General features: G+C 44.2%; 1 protein-coding gene across 2 annotated transcripts in view; it reads left to right on the forward strand.

Annotated features, from left to right (window-relative positions):
- UIMC1 (ubiquitin interaction motif containing 1) overlaps window positions 1-21,986 on the forward strand; it is a 177,273-nt gene that overhangs the window by 127,669 nt on the left and 27,618 nt on the right. Inside the window, exons 11-12 of one of the 2 annotated variants that reach the window (XM_040406660.1) lie at window positions 10,042-10,165; window positions 13,881-13,944. In XM_040406660.1, the coding sequence (XP_040262594.1) occupies window positions 10,042-10,165; window positions 13,881-13,944 (188 nt within the window). Of the gene's footprint in view, window positions 1-10,041; window positions 10,172-13,880; window positions 13,945-21,986 lie in introns of those variants that run through there. The other variant, XM_040406668.1, reaches the window with a different exon arrangement.

Consider the following 21,986-nt stretch of genomic DNA (forward strand, 5'->3'; position numbering starts at 1 on the left):
CATTTAGGCCTCATGCACACGGCCGTTGTTTTGGTGGCTCGGATGCGGATCCATTCACTTCAGTGGGGCCGCAAAAGATGTGGACAGCACTCCGTGTGCTGTCCGCATCCGTTGCTCCGTTCCGTGGCCACGCTAAAAAAATATAACATGTCCTATTCTTGTCCACACTTTGCGGACAAGAATAGGCATTTATATTAAAGGCTGTCCTTTGCCGTTCCGCAAATTCCGGAACGCTCTCAGACACCATCCGTGTTTTGCGGATCCGCAATTTGCAGACCGCAAAACACACCACAGTCGTGTGCATGAGGCCTTAGGAGGATAAAACAGCCCTCTCCTCTTCAATCTGGAGGAGGAAGGGGGGCAGTTGGGGAGCTGACAGCCTGCAGGAGGAAAGAAAGAAATCTAAAAACGAAATATAAAAATTAATAATATAAATTTGGTATTGCCATCAGTGTACTAACCCACAGAATAAAGTTATCATGTTATTAATACCACACAGTAATCGCCATAAAAAAATTCAACAAAGTAATGTTAAACACAGAGGGGGAATATGTCACCGTCCTTAAGGCCAAAATCTGTTATTTCACTAAGGAGTTAAAAATGGAATTGTGTCCCCTGAGTTGTGTCCCAACAATATTTATTTACTTCAGACATATATAAAAAATCTGGTAATAGAATATAGAGATAATCGGGGGCACTCAGATATCTGATAAATGTATGAGTGAACACAATATAAACGAGTATATTTAATTATATATTTGTAAATATAAAACACAAATGCATAAAATCAATTAATCATATAAATCCCTAAAAATGTCCAAAAATGTTAGTTGATAAACTTAAAAAATTGTGAAAAAAATAAAAATGAATATAAAAATGGAAATAGAATAGACAATAGTCCTGTAATCTGATAATCCAATGGTAAGAATAATATATATATGTCCAGTTTGTCCACACAGTTCTTATAATCAGTTTGTATCTTAATAGGTATATTGTTATAATCAGTTGTATTTGTCTGGCATATAAATAGACGCAGTATATTATGATCAATTAGGATCAGTAGGTGCACTGTCAAGAGTTCTTTTATCAACAGTAATCTCTATATGCGCAGTAATTAATTCCCAATTTGATGGTCGGCACAAAGTATCTGTATGTTTCCTTGATAATAGCAAATAATTACTTGATAATAACACACATAGCCGCAGGGCACTACTTTACCAATCCTGCAGATGATGGCGTATTTCTGGATTGTCCGTGTGCCAGTCACTTGATCATAGGTAAGTAAATTCACTGATGTGGCTTCTTATATTTAGAATATACTTGACTTTCATGTCAAACCTGACACCTCGGGACTGCAACTTACTTGCTAGTTGCTATGCGCCTAAGGGTACTTTCACACTAGCGTTATTCTTTTCCGGTATTGAGCTCCATCCTAGGGTCTCAATACTGGAAAAACCTGATCAGTTTAATATGCAATCTGAATGGAGAGCAATCCGTTCAGGATGCATCAGTTCAGTCCCTCTTACGGTATTTGGCCGGAGAAAATACTGCAGCATGCTGCGGTATTTTCTCCGTCCACAATTCCGGAACACTTGCTGGAATCCATTGAAATGTATTAGTGCCGGATCCGGCATTAAAATTGCCGCAATGACGGATCCGGCATGCGCAGACCTTTAAAAATGTGAAAATAAATACCAGATCCGTTTTTCCGGATGACACCGGAGAGACGGATCCGGTATTTTAATGCATTTATCCGCCAGGCAGTTCCGGCGACAGAACTGCCTGCCGGATTCTCACAACGCCAGTGTTAAAGTACCCTTAGCAATATATGCGCTGACTCAATCTGTGGCGTCCCACGTGGTCACAGCGTGTTCCGAAACGCATCTTGTATCTGCAGTGAATAGACATCGCATACACCTTCTGGATACTGTACCTATTGCGAAGGCTCGGAGATCTTGTAAACTGTTCGCATCCCGCTATCGGCGGAGATTGAGCACAGCACTCCGTGACCACGTGGGACGCCACAGATTGAGTCAGCGCATACATCGCTAAGGCGCATTGCAACCTAGCAACTAAGTTGCATGTTCCAAAGTGTTAGCTTTGACATGAAAGTCAAGTATATTCTAAATATATAAGAAGCCACATCAGTGAATTTACTTACCTATGATCAAGTGTGACTGGCACACGGAGAATCCAGAAAGACGCCATCATCTGCAGGATTGGTAAAGTAGTGCCCCGCGGCTATGTTTGTTATAATCAAGTAAATATTATTTGCTATTATCAAGCAAACATACAGATAGTTACAGATAGTTTGTGCCGACCATCAGGCAAATACAACTGATTATAACAACAATATACCTATTAAGATCCATACTGATTATAAGAACTCTGTGTGAACATATATATATATATATATATATATATATACACTGCTCAAAAAAATAAAGGGAACACTTAAACAACACAATGTAACTCCAAGTCAATCACACTTCTGTGAAATCAAACTGTCCACTTAGGAAGCAACACTGAGTGACAATCAATTTCACATGCTGTTGTGCAAATGGGATAGACAACAGGTGGAAATTATAGGCAATTAGCAAGACACCCCCAATAAAGGAGTGGTTGTGCAGGTGGTGACCACAGATTACTTCTCAGTTCCTATGCTTCCTGGCTGATGTTTTGGTCACTTTTGAATGCTGGCGGTGCTTTCACTCTAGTGGTAGCATGAGATGGAGTCTACAACCCACACAAGTGGCTCAGGTAGTGCAGCTTATCCAGGATGGCACATCAATGCAAGCTGTGGCAAGAAGGTTTGCTGTGTCTGTCAGCGTAGTGTCCAGAGCATGGAGGCGCTACCAGGAGACAGGCCAGTACATCAGGAGAGGTGGAGGAGGCCGTAGGAGGGCAACAACCCAGCAGCAGGACCGCTACCTCCGCCTTTGTGCAAGGAGGAACAGGAGGAGCACTGCCAGAGCCCTGCAAAATGACCTCCAGCAGGCCACAAATGTGCATGTGTCTGCTCAAACGGTCAGAAACAGACTCCATGAGGGTGATATGAGGGCCCGACGTCCACAGGTGGGGGTTGTGCTTACAGCCCAACACCGTGCAGGATGTTTGGCATTTGCCAGAGAACACCAAGATTGGCAAATTCGCCACTGGCGCCCTGTGCTCTTCACAGATGAAAGCAGGTTCACACTGAGCACATGTGACAGACGTGACAGAGTCTGGAGACGCCGTGGAGAACGTTCTGCTGCCTGCAACATCCTCCAGCATGACCGGTTTGGCATTGGGTCAGTAATGGTGTGGGGTGGCATTTCTTTGGAGGGCCGCACAGCCCTCAATGTGCTCACCAGAGGTAGCCTGACTGCCATTAGGTACGGAGATGAGATCCTCAGACCCCTTGTGAGACCATATGCTGGTGCGGTTGGCCCTGGGTTCCTCCTAATGCAAGACAATGCTAGACCTCATGTGGCTGGAGTGTGTCAGCAGTTCCTGCAAGACGAAGGCATTGATGCTATGGACTGGCCCGCCTGTTCCCCAGACCTGAATCCAATTGAGCACATCTGGGACATCATGTCTCGCTCTATCCACCAACCTCACGTTGCACCACAGACTGTCCAGGAGTTGGTAGATGCTTTAGTCCAGGTCTGGGAGGAGATCCCTCAGGAGACCGTCCGCCACCTCATCAGGAGCATGCACAGGCGTTGTAGGGAGGTCATACAGGCACGTGGAAGCCACACACACTACTGAGCCTCATTTTGACGTGTTTTAAGGATATTACATCAAAGTTGGATCAGCCTGTAGCGTTTTTTTCCACTTTAATTTTGAGTGTGACTCCAAATCCAGACCTCCATGGGTTGAAAAATTTGATTTCCATTTTTTTTATTTTTGTGTGATTTTGTTGTCAGCACATTCAACTATGTAAAGAACAAAGTATTTCTGAAGAATATATAATTAACTCAGATCTAGGATGTGTTATTTTTGTGTTCCCTTTATTTTTTTGAGCAGTGTATATAAAAAATCTGCAATTAAAAAGGGTGACATTTTCCAGAGGGTTTTTCTAATTTTATTGTAACTGTTAGGAGGGTAACAGAAAAATGCGATAACACATATTCCCTTTAAGTATTTAGCGCAAGCCATGGAATGTATGAATTTGTATTCAATCTGTTAAACAAAGCCTTAAGCATATAAAGCCATTATTTTATCCACCATGCATGCTATTTCTGCTGGTTTAACAAACGGGACAAAGCCCATTGTGCAACAGTACGCGCCATACTTCACATGTTGTCATTGTCCGTCACACACTACAGGTTAAGCAGCTCTGCTGTGTTCCGAGTGGAGTATTCTGTGAGCAGCACTTATAGCCCTACAGCTTTCAATTCTACATTGGCCTCTGTGAACTGGTAATTTATCAAACCTGTCTTTGTAATATGAAACCATTGCATTGCTGGATAGGTGTGGTCCTAATGCTCTAGAGAAACCTTTTCTATGCCTGATGAAAATGTCCTTCTATTTTATAAGGTAATTCTTCTTCTTTCTGCAATTTAGATGATATGAGATGGTATGCCAGGAGTAAAGCTTTTAATATAATTTGTCTGGGAAATGACCCACAGCTCTATAGAACTAACGTTTTCTTTGTTTTACCTTAATTCCTTTAATGCATAATGCCGTATATTTATGGCATTATGCACCCGCAATTGTATTGAGTGGTGTGGTGAGCTCGCTCCATGTGCTGCAAACCGTGTCCTTTAACCCTGTGAGATAAGGCAGAGGGATGTGGCTCCCTCTGCTTTCCAAACTGAGCACCTGCAATGAAATTGCAGGGTTCCAATCGGTTACCACAACCGCCTGGGCCCTGATGAAGCTTCCCAGGCCTGTCAGTAAACCCCTGCTAAGCTGTGCATGAGTCACAGCTCAGCAGAGAGCCCATCAAAATCCCATTCACCCTAGTAGATCTCTATTAGAGTGAAAGGGACAAGGGGTCAAAGTGAAAAAAGTAAAAAAACAAAACAAAAAAAACTCACAAATATTAAAAGTTAAAATCATCCCCTTTCCCAATTTTTCATATTAAAATATATAAACAATAAAAACTAAACGTTTTAGATATCACTGCATCAAAAAAAATGTCTGAACTGTTAAAATATTTTAAAAAATTTCCTGTGCGGTGCACACTGTAGCTGGAAAAACTGTTCGATAAACACCATTAAAAAAAATGTAATCTGTCGCAAAAAAGCCATGTTTGTCACCTTACATCACAAAAAGTGCAACACCAAGTGATCAAAAAGGTGTATGTCCCACAAAATGGTACCAATAAAACAGTCACCTCATCCTGCAAAAAATTAGCACCTACATAAGAAAATCGCAAAAAAAATAAAAACTATAGCTCTCATGGAGACATTTAAAACATATTTTTTTTGTTTCAAAAATTCTATTATGTGTTAAAGTGAAATAAATAAAAAAAAGTATACAGATTAGTTATCGCCGCAACCGTAACAACTCTATAAAAATATCACATGACCTAACCCCTCAGCTGAACATTGTAAAAAAAAAAAAAAGTGACAAAAAAAAGCAATTTTTTTGTCACCCTACATCGCAAAAATTGCAACACCAAGCGATCAAAAAGGCGTATGCCCCCAAAATAATACCAATCAAACCGTCACCTCATCCCGCAAAAAATAAGACCATACCTAAGACAATCAGTCAAAAAATACAAAAGCTATGGCTCTCTGACTATGGGGACACTAAAACATAAAAATGCTATTATTGTGTGAAACTTAAATAAATAAGAAAAAGTATACATATTAAGTATTGCCAAGTCCGTAATGATCTGCTCTATAAAAATGGCACATGACCTAACCCCTCAGGTGAACGCTGTAAAAATAAATAAATAAAAACTGCCAAAACAACAAATGTTTTGTAACCTTGCCCCATAAAGTGTAATAATGAATGATCAAAAAAATCATATGTTCCCAAAAATGGTACCAATAAAAACGTCAACTTCTCCTGCAAAAAATTAGCTCCTGCACAAGACGATCGGCAGAAAAATAAAAATAAATATGGCGTTCAGAAAATAGAGACACAAAAACATAATTTTTTCAAAAATGCTTTATTATGTAAAACTGAAACAAACAAACAAAGAAAGTTAGACATATTTGATATCATTGCGTCCGTAACAACCTGCTCTATAAAAATAGCACATGATCTACCCTGTCAGATGAGTGTTGTAAAAAATAAAAATGCTGCCAATTTTTTGGTTACCTTGCCTCACAAAAACATAATATATTAAATTAAAAGTCATATGTACCCCAAAATAGTACCAATAAAACTAGCACCTTATCCCCTTGTTTCCAAAATGTAAGGGTGCATCAGGGGGGCTTCAAATGGGACATGGCATCTAAAAACCAGTCCAGCAAAATCTGCCTTTCAAAAACCATATGGCGCTCCTTTTCTTCTGCGCCCTGCCGTTCTGCCTGTACACCAGTTTACGACCAAATGTGTTTCTGTAAACCGCAGAACCAGGGTAATAAATATTCAGTTTTGTGTGGCTGTTAGCTCTCGTATGTTAAAGAAAAAAATGGATTAAAATGGAAAATCTGACAAAAAAGTGAAATTTAGAACTTTCATCTCCATTTTCCTTTAATTCTGGTGGAACACCTAAACGGTTAACAAAGTTTGTAATATCAGTTTTGAGTAACTTGAGGGGTGTAGTAGGGGTGGGCGATATAGACGATATAGGCGATATGCGATATAAATTTGTGCCACGATATGGATTTTGAGCATATCGCCTATATCGCCGGACCGCGATATGATCGCGCTCTCTGCGCGCACCATCTTCTCCTGAGCCGGCACACTGGGCACAGTGGAGAAGGAGAGAGTCCCTCCCTCCCCACTGTGCGCGGCTGCCGCTGACCACCAATGACAAAAGAGGAGGAGGGGAGGGACTGACAGTAAATCATTGAGTTTTCACGATCTCAGTGAGCGCGTGAAAACTCAAATCCGATGGTATATTCTATACCTTACTAGGTCTTAGCTCCGATAACAGCAGGCAGTGCGGGCGGGCGGCGCTCACACACTGACGTCACGCGCCTGCTCCTCCCACTAGGCGGCGCAGGCGCGTGACGTCAGTGAGTGAGCGCCGCCCCCCCGCACTGCCTGCTGTTATCGGAGCTAAGACCTAGTAAGGTATACAGTAAAGAGATCACCAATTAATAAAGTTAAAGTTACTGATTCGTTTTTAAATGTATTCCTGTGAGCGTCGGGGGGGGGGGGGGGAATCTGTGGATGGCACCGTTTAGGGGAGGGGGGGGGGAAATCTGTGGATGGCACCGTTTAGGGGAGGGGGGGATCTGTGGATGGCACCGTTTAGGGGAGGGGGGGGATCTGTGGATGGCACCGTTTAGGGGAGGGGGGGGATCTGTGGATGGCACCGTTTAGGGGAGGGGGGGGATCTGTGGATGGCACCGTTTAGGGGAGGGGGGGGATCTGTGGATGGCACCGTTTAGGGGAGGGGGGGATCTGTGGATGGCACCGTTTAGGGGAGGGGGGGATCTGTGGATGGCACCGTTTAGGGGAGGGGGGGATCTGTGGATGGCACCGTTTAGGGGAGGGGGGGATCTGTGGATGGCACCGTTTAGGGGAGGGGGGGAGATCTGTGTATGGCACCGTTTAGGGGAGGGGGGGGGATCTGGGGATGGCACCGTTTAGGGGAGGGGGGGGATCTGTGGATGGCACCGTTTAGGGGAGGGGGGGGGATCTGGGGATGGCACCGTTTAGGGGAGGGGGGGGATCTGGGGATGGCACCGTTTAGGGGAGGGGGGGGATCTGGGGATGGCACCGTTTAGGGGAGGGGGGGGATCTGGGGATGGCACCGTTTAGGGGAGGGGGGGATCTGTGGATGGCACCATTTAGGGGAGGGGGATCAGCTCCCTGCTGCTGTGTGCACAAAGCACAGGGCAGCAGGGAGAGTGTAAAGTCCTATTCACCCTAATAGAGCTCTATTAGGGTGAATATGACAAGGGTTCTATGTTCTAGCCCTTAAGGAGACTAATAGTTATTAAATAAAAAGTAAAAAAAAGTTTAAACACCCCGCCCCCCCAAATATAGAAAACAATATATTGCGATATATATCGCACATGCTTAAAATTATATCGCAATATAGATTTTAGGCCATATCGCCCACCCCTAGGGTGTAGTTTCTACAATGGGGTCATTTATGGGTGGTTTCCACTATGTAAGCGCCACAAAGTGACTTCAGGCCTGAACTGGTCCTTAAAAAGTGGGTTTGGGAAATTTTCTTAAAAATTTTAAGAATTTCTTCTAAAATTCTAAGCCATCTAACATCCTAAAAAAATCAAAGTGACATTTACAAAATGATGCCAACATAAAGTAGACATATGGGGACTGTTAAGTAATAAAATATTTTATGAGGTATCATTTTTTCTTTTAAAAGCAAAGAAATAGAAATTTTGAAAATTGCTAATTTTTCTAAATTTTTGGTAAATTTGGGATTTTTTCACAAATAAAGGTGAAATATATTGACTCAAACTTATGATTATCATGAAGTACAATGTGGCACGAGTAAACAATCTCAGAATGGCTTGGATAAATAAAAGTGTTCCAAAGTTATTACCACATATAGTGACACATGTCAGATTTGCAAAAAATGGTCTGGTCAGGAGTGTGAAAACTGGCCCGGTGTAGAAGGGGTTAAAGGGGTTGTTTGGCAGCAAATTATTTTTCCCAGATGCCCACAGCCTGCCATCCCTAGGAAAGAATCATACTTACCTGCTCCCTGCTTTTACGTTCCAGCACTCTGTCACCTGAGGGTCCATCTTACAGTCCACTATTGTTTACTTCCTCCCCCGCATTGTCACTTGCTCTGCTGCAGCCAATGACTCACTTTAACAGTGACAAGTCCACAAGAGACACGTCACTGCTGAAGCCAGTGGTTGGCTTCAGCAGAGCAAGTGACAATGCAGAGGAGGAAGTAAACAATCGTGGACTGTAAGATGGACATGTGGGAATGGAGTAGCAGGTTACAGGTAGGTATGTACGGGTAAGGAGTATATGATTCTTTCCCAAGGAGAGAGGCATGCTGCGGGCATCTGGGAATTTTTATTTTTTTTGCCAGATAACCCCTTTAAAGCACTCCCACAAAAATTGTTATTGTCTGTCCATTAGAAAGTTACATAATGTAAGTTGTATTGAAGGCAATTCTCTTAATGATGGCTGTAGTTCTGTAGTTTGTTGCCAACGCTGACACCGCATGTTATGTGTGGACAGGATGTCTGTAGACTCAAGTTATATAGAGAAGCCAATTCATTGCCCTTTATAGTTGCACTATGTTTATAATTACAGTGTGCTTTAAAGGCTATGGACACTTTTGGGGCATGTTTGCATTTTACTCATTTTGGGCTAAAAATCATTTTTTCAATTGGTCTTTATTAAAAATGCTCAGCAGTTGTTGAGATACAAGGGTTAAAAATGAGTCTGTCACAGTTTGTTTTCTTTTAACCCCTTCATCTGATGGCTCGTGTAGCTCTCATCTCTGATCTCCTGATCTCATAAACACTCATTATAGCTCAATTTTTATCAAACTGATAAGAATAAGGCTTAAATAAGTGTTTTATGAGGTCAGGATATAAGAGCTACACATGAGCCATCAGATGACGGATGACAGCTTGTAAACAGACTGATTTTTAACCCTTGAATCTCAGAAATAGATGAGCATTTTTAATAGAAAACAATTGAAAAAAATGGTTTGCAGCCAAAATGAGTTAAAATGCAATCATAACAAATACCTCCAAAGGGGTACATTGCATTTATGTTTTATTTTATTAAACACGTTTAGTTACATGGTTCATCTGTGGGAACCAGTTATTGCATCCATGCACCGCAACAGAAGCGCTTTTTCAAATACGGTTTTGACCGTAACTGCTGTGTTTGATTGAATATACCCAAGTGGTGGTAGATGGAGGTTACATTTAATGTGGACCTGTATGCATCCCTATGAATTCTTCTATGCTCCTTTGTGTTATACAGGTGTGAGAAATGTTATCTTTGTAAATTACTGGTACCACTGAAAGACTATCAGGCCCATGTGGACAACTGTTTGCAGACTGCAATGCTAGAAACCCAGGGGAGCCAGAGACTCAGAAGCGTCAAGGTAAATTTGTTAATTTCTCCACAGCCAATTGCAATACAGTCATGCAGGAGTAGAGATATGTGGCCAAGCGTTCACCGACCATAGGTAACATGATAGCATCAAGTATATTCCCAAAAAGAAACCAAAGTGGAATGAATATGTGGCTGGAATGCATGCGGAAATGCCTGCCTTGCATTATGTAAACACATGATAACAACTGGCACATTTATATCAACCAGCACGGGACAAACACCCTATAAAATCCTTTATTATCTGCGCATACACACACATTATATACTCCTATACAATGCCAATTGTGTGCAATGCAGTATGTAGGGAGTACGGTGCGACAATTGGGGAAGAGAATAGTTTCTGCTGCTTCTCAACCTTTTATACAGTTTCATGCTGGTAGTATAGAAACACTGAAAGTAGTAGGAGTGGAGAAAGTGCAATATGGATTGGGAACATAAGGTCCATAAAAGAGAGGGATATTGGATTTGGAAATGAAATACAAGATCCCCTCGATGGTATTTATCTACGTATAGACCTTATGTACCTTTACTAGTTATGTTGCGTCATGTTACACTATGATTGGAGTGAAGAAAGTTTTTTTTTCAATTGAGCCCTGATTAGAATGTTTTCAGTTATATATTAGTGTTATGAATAAAGACAAGAAGTTTTAACACGAGTGCCCAATAATTATTTCTGGATTTAGTTATTTGCAGATGGCAGCACTGCATTGTAATATATTTAAAGGGGTTGTCTCACTTCAGCAAATGGCATTTATCATGTAGAGAAAGTTAATACAAGGCACTTACTAATGTATTGTTATTATCCGTATTGCTTCCTCTGCTCGTTTCCATGGTTACGACCACCCTGCAATCCAGCAGTGCAGGTCGTGCTTGCACACTATAGGAAAAAGCACCAGCGTATGGGCACTCCCACAGTCCCGGACACCAGAGAGGCCGGCACTTTTTCCTATAGTGTGCAAGCACGGCTACCACTGAGGGATTGCAGGGTGGTCTGTAACCATGGAAAAACGAGCACTGTATTCAAATCCCCCACCTTTCCCCATAATTAATATAAAAATAAAGATCATATTCATCACTGCATTCCTAAACACCTGCGCTATTAAATTACAAATATATTTATCCCCTACGATAAAAAGTGATCAAAAAGTCATACACACTCCAAAATGGTATATATATAAATGTGGTTTCACTGTAATCATACTGACCCACAGAATGAAGGGAACAGATCACTTTTACCGCATAGGGAATTCTGTAAAAAACTGAAACCCATAAAACTGGTGCAATTGTTTTTCTTTTTTCTAATTCCATCCTATTTGGAATCTTTTTTTCCAGCTCCCCACTACATCATATGCAATATAAATTGATGACATTAGAAAGTGCAACTTGTCCCACAAAAATCAAGCCCTGACATGTGTGTGTAAACTGAAAAATAAAAAAGTTATGGCTCTGGGAATGCAGGGGGTAAAAAACTAAATGGAAAATCGCTGTGCCAGGAAAGTGTTAAAGTGTGCACCCAGTTGTATGGAAAAACGTATTATGTTCTAGGAATGAAAACAAAAAAGGAGACCCCGGGTGTCCCAAAAAGGAAGGGAGGACAGTGCCTACCCAATGTAACTATAGAGGGCACCCGTAGGAAGTAACTCGGTACAAGCTCCGAGTACAATAGCGAAAAAAGAGAAATGGAGCTCAAAGTACCAAAGAATAAATATTTTATTAAGTTATATCAGAAACATGATTAAAAGTACATGCAAATATAGCCATGGACAAGGTAGATGGGAGCAGGGAAAGGGAGAGAAAGGCGCCACCCTGGGAGAACACACAGGTCACCACATCGGAAGTACGCCGGAACGCGCGTTGGGGTAGCGCCATCCTGGGTCTTTTTTCACACATGGTCCATTTCAGGTGAGCATACTTGGTATCATTGCCGTGGTTGGTCTCCAGCTGACCTTTCTCTCTCATTTTTTATATATATTTTTAAGATACTCTTGGTGTATAGGCTGGTCATTGTACCAAGTTTTTCCCATGATCTTTATTCTATATGTAACACTATATGTACTTCCGATGTTGTGACCTGTGTGTTCTCCCAGGGTGGCGCCTTTCTCTCCCTTTCCCTGCTCCCATCTACCTTGTCCATGGCTATATTTGCATGTACTTTTAATCATGTTTCTGATATAACTTAATAAAATATTTATTCTTTGGTACTTTGAGCTCCATTTCTCTCTTTTTTCGCTATGTTCTAGGAATGTCTGCAATTATCATTTTCTAAATAGCTTTCATAGCTGATTTTGCTTTGAAATAACTGCAGTGGCTTGCCACGATCTGTATTTTGTACTGCCCCTGTCTGTGCACTAGGAGATAGAGCATCCTGCTGGTTCCTGTATTGGACATGGGACCCTAGGAGGGAGAGCAGGACTCTTTTTCTCATAGTAACTAGACAGAGGACTGCAATTGGTCAGTTATGCGTCTAAGGGCTCTTTCACACTTGCGTTGTCCGGATCCGGCGTGTACTCCACTTGCCGGAATTACACTCCGGATCCGGAAAAACGCAAGTGTACTGAAAGCATTTGAAGACGGAACTGTCTTCCAAATGCGTTCAGTGTTACTATGGCACCCAGGACGCTATTAAAGTCCTGGTTGCCATAGTAGGAGCGGGGAGCGGTATACTTACAGTCCGTGCGGCTCCCGGGGCGCTCCAGAATGACTTCAGAGCGCCCCATGCGCATGGATGACGTGATCCATGTGATCACATGATCCATGCGCTTGGGGCGACCTGATGTCACTCTGGAGCGCCCGGGGAGCCGCACGGACTGTAAGTATACTGCTCCCCCGCTCCCCGCTACACTTTACCATGGCTGCCAGGACTTTAGCGTCCCGGCAGCCATGGTAACCACTCTGAAAAAGCTAAATGTCGGCTCCGGCAATGCGCCGAAACGACGTTTAGCTTAAGGCCGGATCCGGATCAATGCCTTTCAATGGGCATTAATTCCGGATCCGGCCTTGATTCCGGATCCGGCCGGAGCAAAAAGCGCAGCATGCTGCAGTATTTTCTCCGGCCAAAAAATGTTCCGTTCCGGAACTGAAGACATCCTGATGCATCCTGAACGGATTTCTCTCCATTCAGAATGCATTAGGATAATCCTGATCAGGATTCTTCCGGCATAGAGCCCCGACGACGGAACTCTATGCCGGAAGACAAGAACGCAAGTGTGAAAGAGCCCTTAGTTTACCTAAAAAAAGGATTTCTGTGCACATTCCTGAACTATTATCATTTTTCTAAATGATTGGACGCACAAACTGAGGTGCAGCAGGCCTTCATGCAGTGCACTACTACTCTGTCAGTGGGAGCATGTAGCCTTTCTGTGGAGGAAAAACTCTGGTCTGTGAGCGGGTTCATTGTACACAAAATGATATGCACTTATTTGATGCACAGGTATTTTCACATTTCCTTTGAACATACAGTAGATCAGATTTTCCATGTTTTATGAAAATTAACCATTCGAAAGCAAACAGGAATTGTGTGAAGATAACGTCCTTAACACGTTGGATGGTTTTCTCGTCACATACTGGGATTGAGTCAGTTCCATTGTTTTTTGTGGAGAATTGTTTCATTAGTAATATTGTTCTGTATAGTTTACCCGGTAAACAAGTGTTCTCTCTGTCTGCCTGCTAGATTCTGACAGCTGTCTGTCCTTTATTTTCGGCAGGAATATCCAGAGCGTAATTGCAGGCTCCTGAGCATGCTGGAGCATTCAGAATCCTCCCTGGCAGGTATGACATGTTACAGACAAGATGCATAACAGTGTGTAAAATGGGTTATACAGTATGTCTGTATTAATCCACAGCCTGCAGAGTTGTCTGTTTAGCAGGTGAATTAAGTATTTTTTTCTTTGTTTTCTAAGCCAGGCTGCTACCCTGCAGATTTTTAAGAACTCTCAGACAACCACTTTACATCGGTATTCCTATCTCAGACATTGATGGCATATCGCTAGCATATGCCATCAGTGTCAGATAGGTGCAGATACCTCTGGGACCCAGTCGTATCTCCAGAAAGGGGCCCCTGAAGTGAAGAAGAGCACAGCGCGCATGTGTTGCATATTCTCCATTCACTGCTATGGGATTTCTAAAAATAGCCAAGCAAGCATGCTCAGCTATTTTCAGAAGTCCCATAGCGGTGAATGGAAAGCGCATCATGCATGCATGGCCACCTCTCCATTCACTGCTGTAGCACTGTCAGAAATAGCCAAGCACTCGTCTAATTTTGGAACTCCCATAGTGCTGAATAGATGGTGGCCACACTTGCATGGTGCACTCTCCTTGACTTCTGAAGATAGGAGTGGGTTCCAGAGGTGGGACCACACCTATCTGACATTGATGGCATATCCTAGTGATATTCCATCAATGTCTGAGATGAGAATACCCCTTTAATGCTCTGTGCACACTTTCTTAGAGCCCTACATTTAATATATACACTAGGAGGTGTTTTTGGCCTATATGTCAAACATATCTATAGATATCCCTAAGTCACCAGATGGAGGCCTAAAGAATATTCTTTCGGTCTTCCTCAGGTTTGTATTGACTTTCCTACACAGAGAGCCAGGGGATAAAAACGTATATGGTGCAGCATTAGATGATGTATTCATCTGGAAATCTTCCTGAAGTATACAGCTGATGAAAGACCTGTCTATAGGGTTAAAATAGGGGTCCGACTCCGGGCACCCCCATCGGTCAGCTGTTAGCGGAAGGAAGTAAACAGTGTGTATCTGGCTCTGTACAACACTGTGCAGTGGCTGTTCTGGGGTACTGCATTCACTTGAATAGGAGCATTAGCAGTACCCATGAATGGCCACTACACCGTCTACAGAGCTGTAGCGTTGCTGCTCCATACACTGTTTACTTATGGAACCACACTTGCCAGTAACAGCTGATAAGCGGAGGTCCCAGTTGTTGAACCCCTCCCTCACCCTCCTCTCCCCATCTGCCTGAAATTAGGTAATCAATATCTTAGTCATGGAAAATCCCTTTAAGCTTGCCATGGACATCATATTTCTCTAAAGATCTCATAGGATCTCATTAGCTGGGGGAAATCGCTTCAGTTTTGTCCCTATTCATTGTCAATGGAGACAAAACTGAACTGAATGAAACCAGAGTGCATTCCATTTGGTTGCATCCCCATCGTGGACAGAATAATGCTGCAAGCAGTGTTTTTCTGTCCGCGATGTGGTGCAGAGCAAGACAGATCTATCATGACTCACAATGTCAGTTAATGGGGACGGATCCGTTTTCTCGGACACAATAGAAAACTGATCCGTCCCCTATTGACTTTCAATAGTGTTCATGACTGATCTGTCTCGGCTATGTTAAAGATAATACAACCGGATCCATTAACACAACGGAAGTGTTTTTGCGGATCCATGATGGACCCAGCAAAAACGCTGGTGTGAAAGTAGCCTTAGTCAATTATGTTCCCCATCAGTCAATCATCAGTCCCTGTCTATCAACTTCTGTATTGATGGGGTCACATATACTGCTACAATCAATGACTGATCTCATCGGTGACTTGTCCCACAAGCCCCATGTAACATACCGCTTGGAGACACATCAACACTGAGGCTCGTCATTGGCTGCAGCGGTTACTGTTACCCCCATAGTCCAGAAGTTGACAGATGGGAACTGAGAGGCCTTTAATAAAATGGGTCAATTTCCTTTCTACCATACAGTTTCACAAGGCAGATTTTCCCCCTGTCACGACAGCACCACCAGAGAGATGGACTCCTCCCCCAGGGACAGGAAACCTAGAGCACAAAAGGAAGCACTTCCTTCCCCTTCATCAGTGGTTTCCTGTCCCTAGGAAGCCTGGAGTAAGCTCATAGCCTGTTGGGCTGTGTGTGAGATCTGGCTGGGGGACCTGGGAAGTTAGAAATCCCTGTAGTTCAGGGTAGCTAGGTCCCCCGTATGGCTCCCGGTGTGGAGCCGGTTCGTTCATCCCCGGCTGCAGGTCCTTTGACTTGCGCCCGCCTCCTGCTCCCTCCGCCCGCTCCTCGACACAGCCCGCTCGTAGTGTAGGAGGGGCTGCGGCAGTTTTTGTTGGAAACTTACCGCTTCAGCTAAGGCTGGTGGTGTGAAGGACGGGTCCGGTGCTTCGGCGTGGTTGCGCTGGGAGCGCCGATGGCTGTGGCTATTTTGGAGGCGGGGCTAAAATCACATGGGGCTGGGGAGGAGGAGGGATGATGCGGCGCTCACTGATGACATCAGATGCCGGCTCAGAGCGGCAGATTTATAAGGAGTCCCTTTGGCTGCAGTTCTGCCTCCATTAAAGTGAACTGAACAGCCAGCGTCGGTGATTCAGCTTCCAGGAGGGGGTGTTTGCCCAGAAGATGAGTGTCTCCAGTGAGGGTACGGGCTCCAGGAGGGCTAGTTCAGAATCTTCTTCCAAGGTCCCATTTACAGTACCGTGGGGCGAGGTGGTAAGTGTATGCGTTTTGGTTTGTGAATAATTTTTTCCCTGACCCTTGGTATGATTACTGTTTTTTAGGATGAGGGTCCCAGGAAATCTAAAAAGGTTAAGAATAAGGAATGTGCGATGTGCAAAGTCAGTCTTGCGGCTGACTATAATAAACCTAATTGTGTCAGCTGCACTAATAAGGTTATTGCGCAAGAAACACCGTCATTACTACTGCAGATGCAGGACATGGTCAAGAACCAGATAGAAGCCTCCCTAAGAGGAGTTTTGCCAGCGCTTACGTCCCCTACACCTCAGCCGGCAGTTGCCTCTTCTGTCCCAGTGCTATCTGATGTTGAGGAAGAGGGTTTAATTATGGCCCATTCGGACTCGGGTATAGTCTACGGCTTGTCCGACCTTTACTTTGATGTATGTTTTTGTGTATATGATATTGCTCCAGCTATTTCTCTTACGTTTATGCAGGAGAAGACTCGGAATGGTCTGAAGATGATATGTCAGGCAGACCGTTGTTTCATTGTGAAGATACGGAGCAGTTGGTCAAGGCAGTGACATCAGCTATGGGTCTGGAGGAGGCTAGAGAGCAGACATCTATCCAGGACATCATGTTTGAGGGTCTTGAAGTAAAGAAAAGGAAAGTTTTCCCTATTCACCAGACTGTGTCCCAACTTATTAAACGGGAATGGGAGAACCCGGATAAGAAATCGTTTATTCCTAGGGCCATAAAGAAGAAATACCCCTTTGATGATGCAGAGACCAGTTCCTGGGATCATCCGCCTAAAATTGATGTGGCTATTGCCAAAATTTCTAGAAAGGGTTCTCTACCTTTTGAAGATTTGGGGTCGCTTAGGGAACCCATGGATAAAAAGGCGGAGGGGTTCCTTAAGAGAGCCTGGGAGTCCACGGGGGCAGCTCTTAAACCAAGCATAGCAGGTACCTCAGTGGCTAGGTCCATGATATTATGGATTGACCAGGTCTCAGCAGATATCCAAAATGAATTTCCTAAGGAGCAACTGCTTGCCTCTCTTCCCGCTATTAGGCAAGCAGCCGCCTTCTTGGCGGACTCTTCTTCGGATACCCTGAGGCTGTCCGCTAGGGCTGGGGCCTCGACTAATTCGGCTAGGCGGGCTCTATGGGTAAATAACTGGTCGGGGGCTCTCAGCTCCAAAAATAAATTGTGTGCCATACCATGTGAGGGCGAGTTGCTTTTTGGTTCGGTCCTCACAGATTTATTAGAAAAGGCGGGAGATAAGAAGAAAGGCTTCCCTCTTCCTCAGTCATCTAGGCAATACCGGTCCTTTCGTGCGAAGGGGAGGGGGCCAGGATAGAGGTAGAGGACAGTCAGGCTTTAGATGGAGGGGTTCCCGTAAAGGTAGTGGCTTTATGTTTGACCAGCCCTCCTCTTCCTCCTCTAAAAAGCCCAGCCCCCAATGACGGGGTCTTGCGGGTAGGTGGCAGGCTAAAAAACTTCTTGGCAGAGTGGCAGTTAATTTCAAGGAGTTCGTGGGGCCTAGAGACCATAAGGGATGGTCTTCGTCTCGAGTTCTGCAGCCTGCCACCTACCCGTTACATAGTCACAAAATGTCCACCGGGTCCCTCGGGTCTGTCTTCTCTCCAGCTGGAAGCCTTATCCCTGATGGAAAAAGGGGTTCTGGTTCCGGTGCCAACAGAGGAAGTAGGTCAGGGTTTCTATTGAACTCTCTTCCTTATAAAAAAAAGCCGAACGGAACCTTCAGAGTCATCATAAATCTGAAGCCTCTGAATCAGTTTCTCACTTACCATCGTTTTAAGATGGAAACCCTGAAGTCAACGATAAATCTGCTAACAAGGGACTGTTATATGGCATCTTTAGACCTAAGGGACGTCTACCTCCATGTGCCCATCCACAAGGACTTTCAGAAGTACCTAAGGTTTGCAGTTCATGTAAACTCCCATCTGTTGCACCTACAGTTCTGTGCCCTACCATTCGGGATTGCCGTCACTCCAAGGGTCTTCACAAAGATCATTGCCGAGATGGCGGCCCACATCAGAGAGGGGGACGGCATCTTCATCCCGTACTTGGACGACTTCCTGCTGGTGGCAGAGTCCAAGGAAAAGGTACAGGATTTCCTAGTTCATACACAGAAAATTGTGGAAAAACAGGGTTGGTTAATTAACTGGGAAAAATTTTCTCCCCTTCCAACAAGACAGAAGTTGTTTTTGGGAATTTTATTGGATTCTGAGGTGCAAAAGTCCTTTCTTCCCAGACAGAAAATTGAGAGAATTTTTTCTTTTGTGCAAGAAGTTTCTTCGGCTCCCCTTATAACTATTAGGAAGGGTATGTCTCTATTAGGTCTGTTTACCGCCGCCTTTCCTGCAGTGCCATGGGGTCAGCTGCATTCTAGGAGTTTGCAATTACAACTGTTAGATTCCTGGGACGGTTCTCAGTCAGGCCTGGATAGGAAAATTAAGTTGTCTAAAGATGTTATCTCTTTCTTAGTTTGGTGGTTGCAGGAGGAAAATTTATCCAGAGGTCTTGATTGGAACCCTCGATGTTCTGCGTTAATAATCACAGATGCTAGCCCCTTTGGGTGGGGGGTGCACATGGGGGAGATAAACTGCCAGGGGTCTTGGGATCCGGAGTCCCAGACTAGATCTTCAAATTACAAAGAGACTCTTGCAGTTTTTAAGGCCCTTCAATCCTTAGCTACTTCTATCAGGGGTAAAGATGTAAAAAAAAAATCAGATAATACAACTACTGTGTCCCTGATCAACAGACAAGGAACTACCATATGTGCAAGTCTAATGTCATTGTCTTTTCAGTTTCTCTCCCTGGCAGAATCCCAACTAAATTTAATATCAGCGGTTCACTTAAGAGGAGACCTGAACCTGAGAGCAGACTATCTCTGCAGACACCGGATTCGTCAAGGAGAGTGGAAGTTAAATCCGGAGGTGTTCCGGAAGATTTCGGCCTTATGGGGCAAGCCTCAGATAGATCTCTTTGCCACGAGAGTAAACAGGCAAGTCGGCAGATTTTACTCCCTATCTCCGGCAGACAGACCTCTAGCAGTGGACTATCTCAAAAATGGGATTGGAACCTAGCGTACGCTTTTCCCCCACTGGCGCTGGTCCCCAGAGTCATCAAAAAGATAAAGGAAGAAAGGGCAAGGGTCATCCTGGTGGCTCCCTTTTGGCCTCGGAGGGCTTGGTTCTCCTGTCTAAGAGCCATGTCGCTGGGGGATCCCTGGGTCCTTCCGGAGCTTCCCAACTTACTCTTACAGGGCCCAGTATGTCATCCGGAGGTGCTCAATCTCTATTTGACGGCTTTTGAAAGGTTAACCTTAAAAGCTAAGGGATTGTCGGATGCCGTCATCTCCATGTTACAAGCCAGCAGGAAAGACGTTACGCATAAGATTTATGTCGGAATCTGGAGAAATTTTTTGTCCACGATTGACCTTGCTTCCTTTGACCCAGGTAAACCCAGCTTGGCGGATATTTTGGATTTTCTGCAGAAAGGTCTGGAAAAGGGGTTGCGAGTGGCCACTCTCAAAGTTCAGGTTTCGGCCTCGGGAGCTTTGTTTGGCCAGAAGATTGCAGATCATCCCTGGATCATCAGATTCCTTAAGTCAGTCAAGAGATTGCAGTTATCCATACCGATAAGATCGCCATCTTGGGACCTTTCAGTGGTTCTTCAGTTCTTATGTGTAGGTCCCTTTTGAGCCCTTAACTGATGTTCCTCTCAGACTGCTAGTTTAGAAGACCGCCCTCTTGGTCGCAGTAACATCGGCTCGTAGGGTAGGGCAGTTAGCAGCCTTATCTGTCAGAGAGCCCTATACTCGGATCCTAGAAGACAGAATAATCTTTAAGCCGGATCCACCATTTCTGCTCAAGGTGGTCTCCGCTTTTCATATGTCCCAGGAGGTGGTGCTGCCCTCCTTCTGTGCTAATCCCTCTTCCGAAGGTGAAAGGCGTTTTCATATGTTGGATGTACGTAGATGTGTTCTGGAATACATAGACAGGACTAAGAACTTCAGGAAGTCTGATAGACTCTTTATTCAGGTGGCAGGGCCAAATAAAGCGGACAAAGTAAGAGGAGACACCATTTCTAGATGGATCGGGCAGGGCATTTCTAAGGCTTATGTCTATGCAGGTTTGTCTCCTTCGGATAATCTGAAGGCCCATTCCACTCGGGCGGTGGCAGCTTCCTGGGCGGAAAGGAGAGTGGCCTCAATCGACCAGATTTGCAGGGCGGCTACCTGGTCATCTCTGCACACTTTTTTCCGTCACTATAGACTGGACGTGGGTTCCTTTTCTTCCTTAACTTTTGGCCGTAAAGTGCTTCAGGCGGTGGTCCCACCCTAAATTTCTTTGGTATTCTCTCTGGTGGTGCTGTCGTGACAGGGGGAAAGCTGGTAATTACTCACAGTTAATTTTGTTTCCTCATGGTCACAACAGCACCACGGGACTTCCCACCCTTTTATTTTGTTTGTGCACAAGTGGTGTTCACGGGGTGTGGTAAAAAAAAAATAAAAGAAAAAAAAATATATATATATATATATATATATATATATATATATATATACACAGCTCAAAAAAATAAAGGGAACACAAAAATAACATATCCTAGATCTGAATTAATTAAATATTCTTCTGAAATACTTTGTTCTTTACATAGTTGAATGTGCTGACAACAAAATCACACAAAAATAAAAAAATGGAAATCAAATTTTTCAACCCATGGAGGTCTGGATTTGGAGTCACACTCAAAATGAAAGTGGAAAAACACACTACAGGCTGATCCAACTTTGATGTAATGTCCTTAAAACAAGTCAAAATGAGTCTCAGTAGTGTGTGTGGCCTCCACGTGCCTGTATGACCTCCCTACAACGCCTGTGCATGCTCCTAATGAGGTGGCGGACGGTCTCCTGAGGGATCTCCTCCCAGACCTGGACTAAAACGTCTGCCAACTCCTGGACAGTCTGTGGTGCAACGTGACGTTGGTGGATAGAGCGAGACATGATGTCCCAGATGTGCTCAATTGGATTCAGGTCTGGGGAACGGGCGGGCCAGTCCATAGCATCAATGCCTTCGTCTTGCAGGAACTGCTGACACACTTCAGCCACATAAGGTCTAGCATTGTCTTGCATTAGGAGGAACCCAGGGCCAACCGCACCAGCATATGGTCTCACAAGGGGTCTGAGGATCTCATCTCGGTACCTAATGGCAGTCAGGCTACCTCTGGCGAGCACATGGAGGGCTGTGCGGCCTCCAAAGAAATGCCACCCCACACCATTACTGACCCAATGCCAAACCGGTCATGCTGGAGGATGTTGCAGGCAGCAGAACGTTCTCCACGGCGTCTCCAGACTCTGTC

Source organism: Bufo bufo, chromosome 1, assembly GCF_905171765.1.
Source record: "Bufo bufo chromosome 1, aBufBuf1.1, whole genome shotgun sequence".
In the NCBI taxonomy this organism is placed as follows: Eukaryota; Metazoa; Chordata; class Amphibia; order Anura; family Bufonidae; genus Bufo; species Bufo bufo.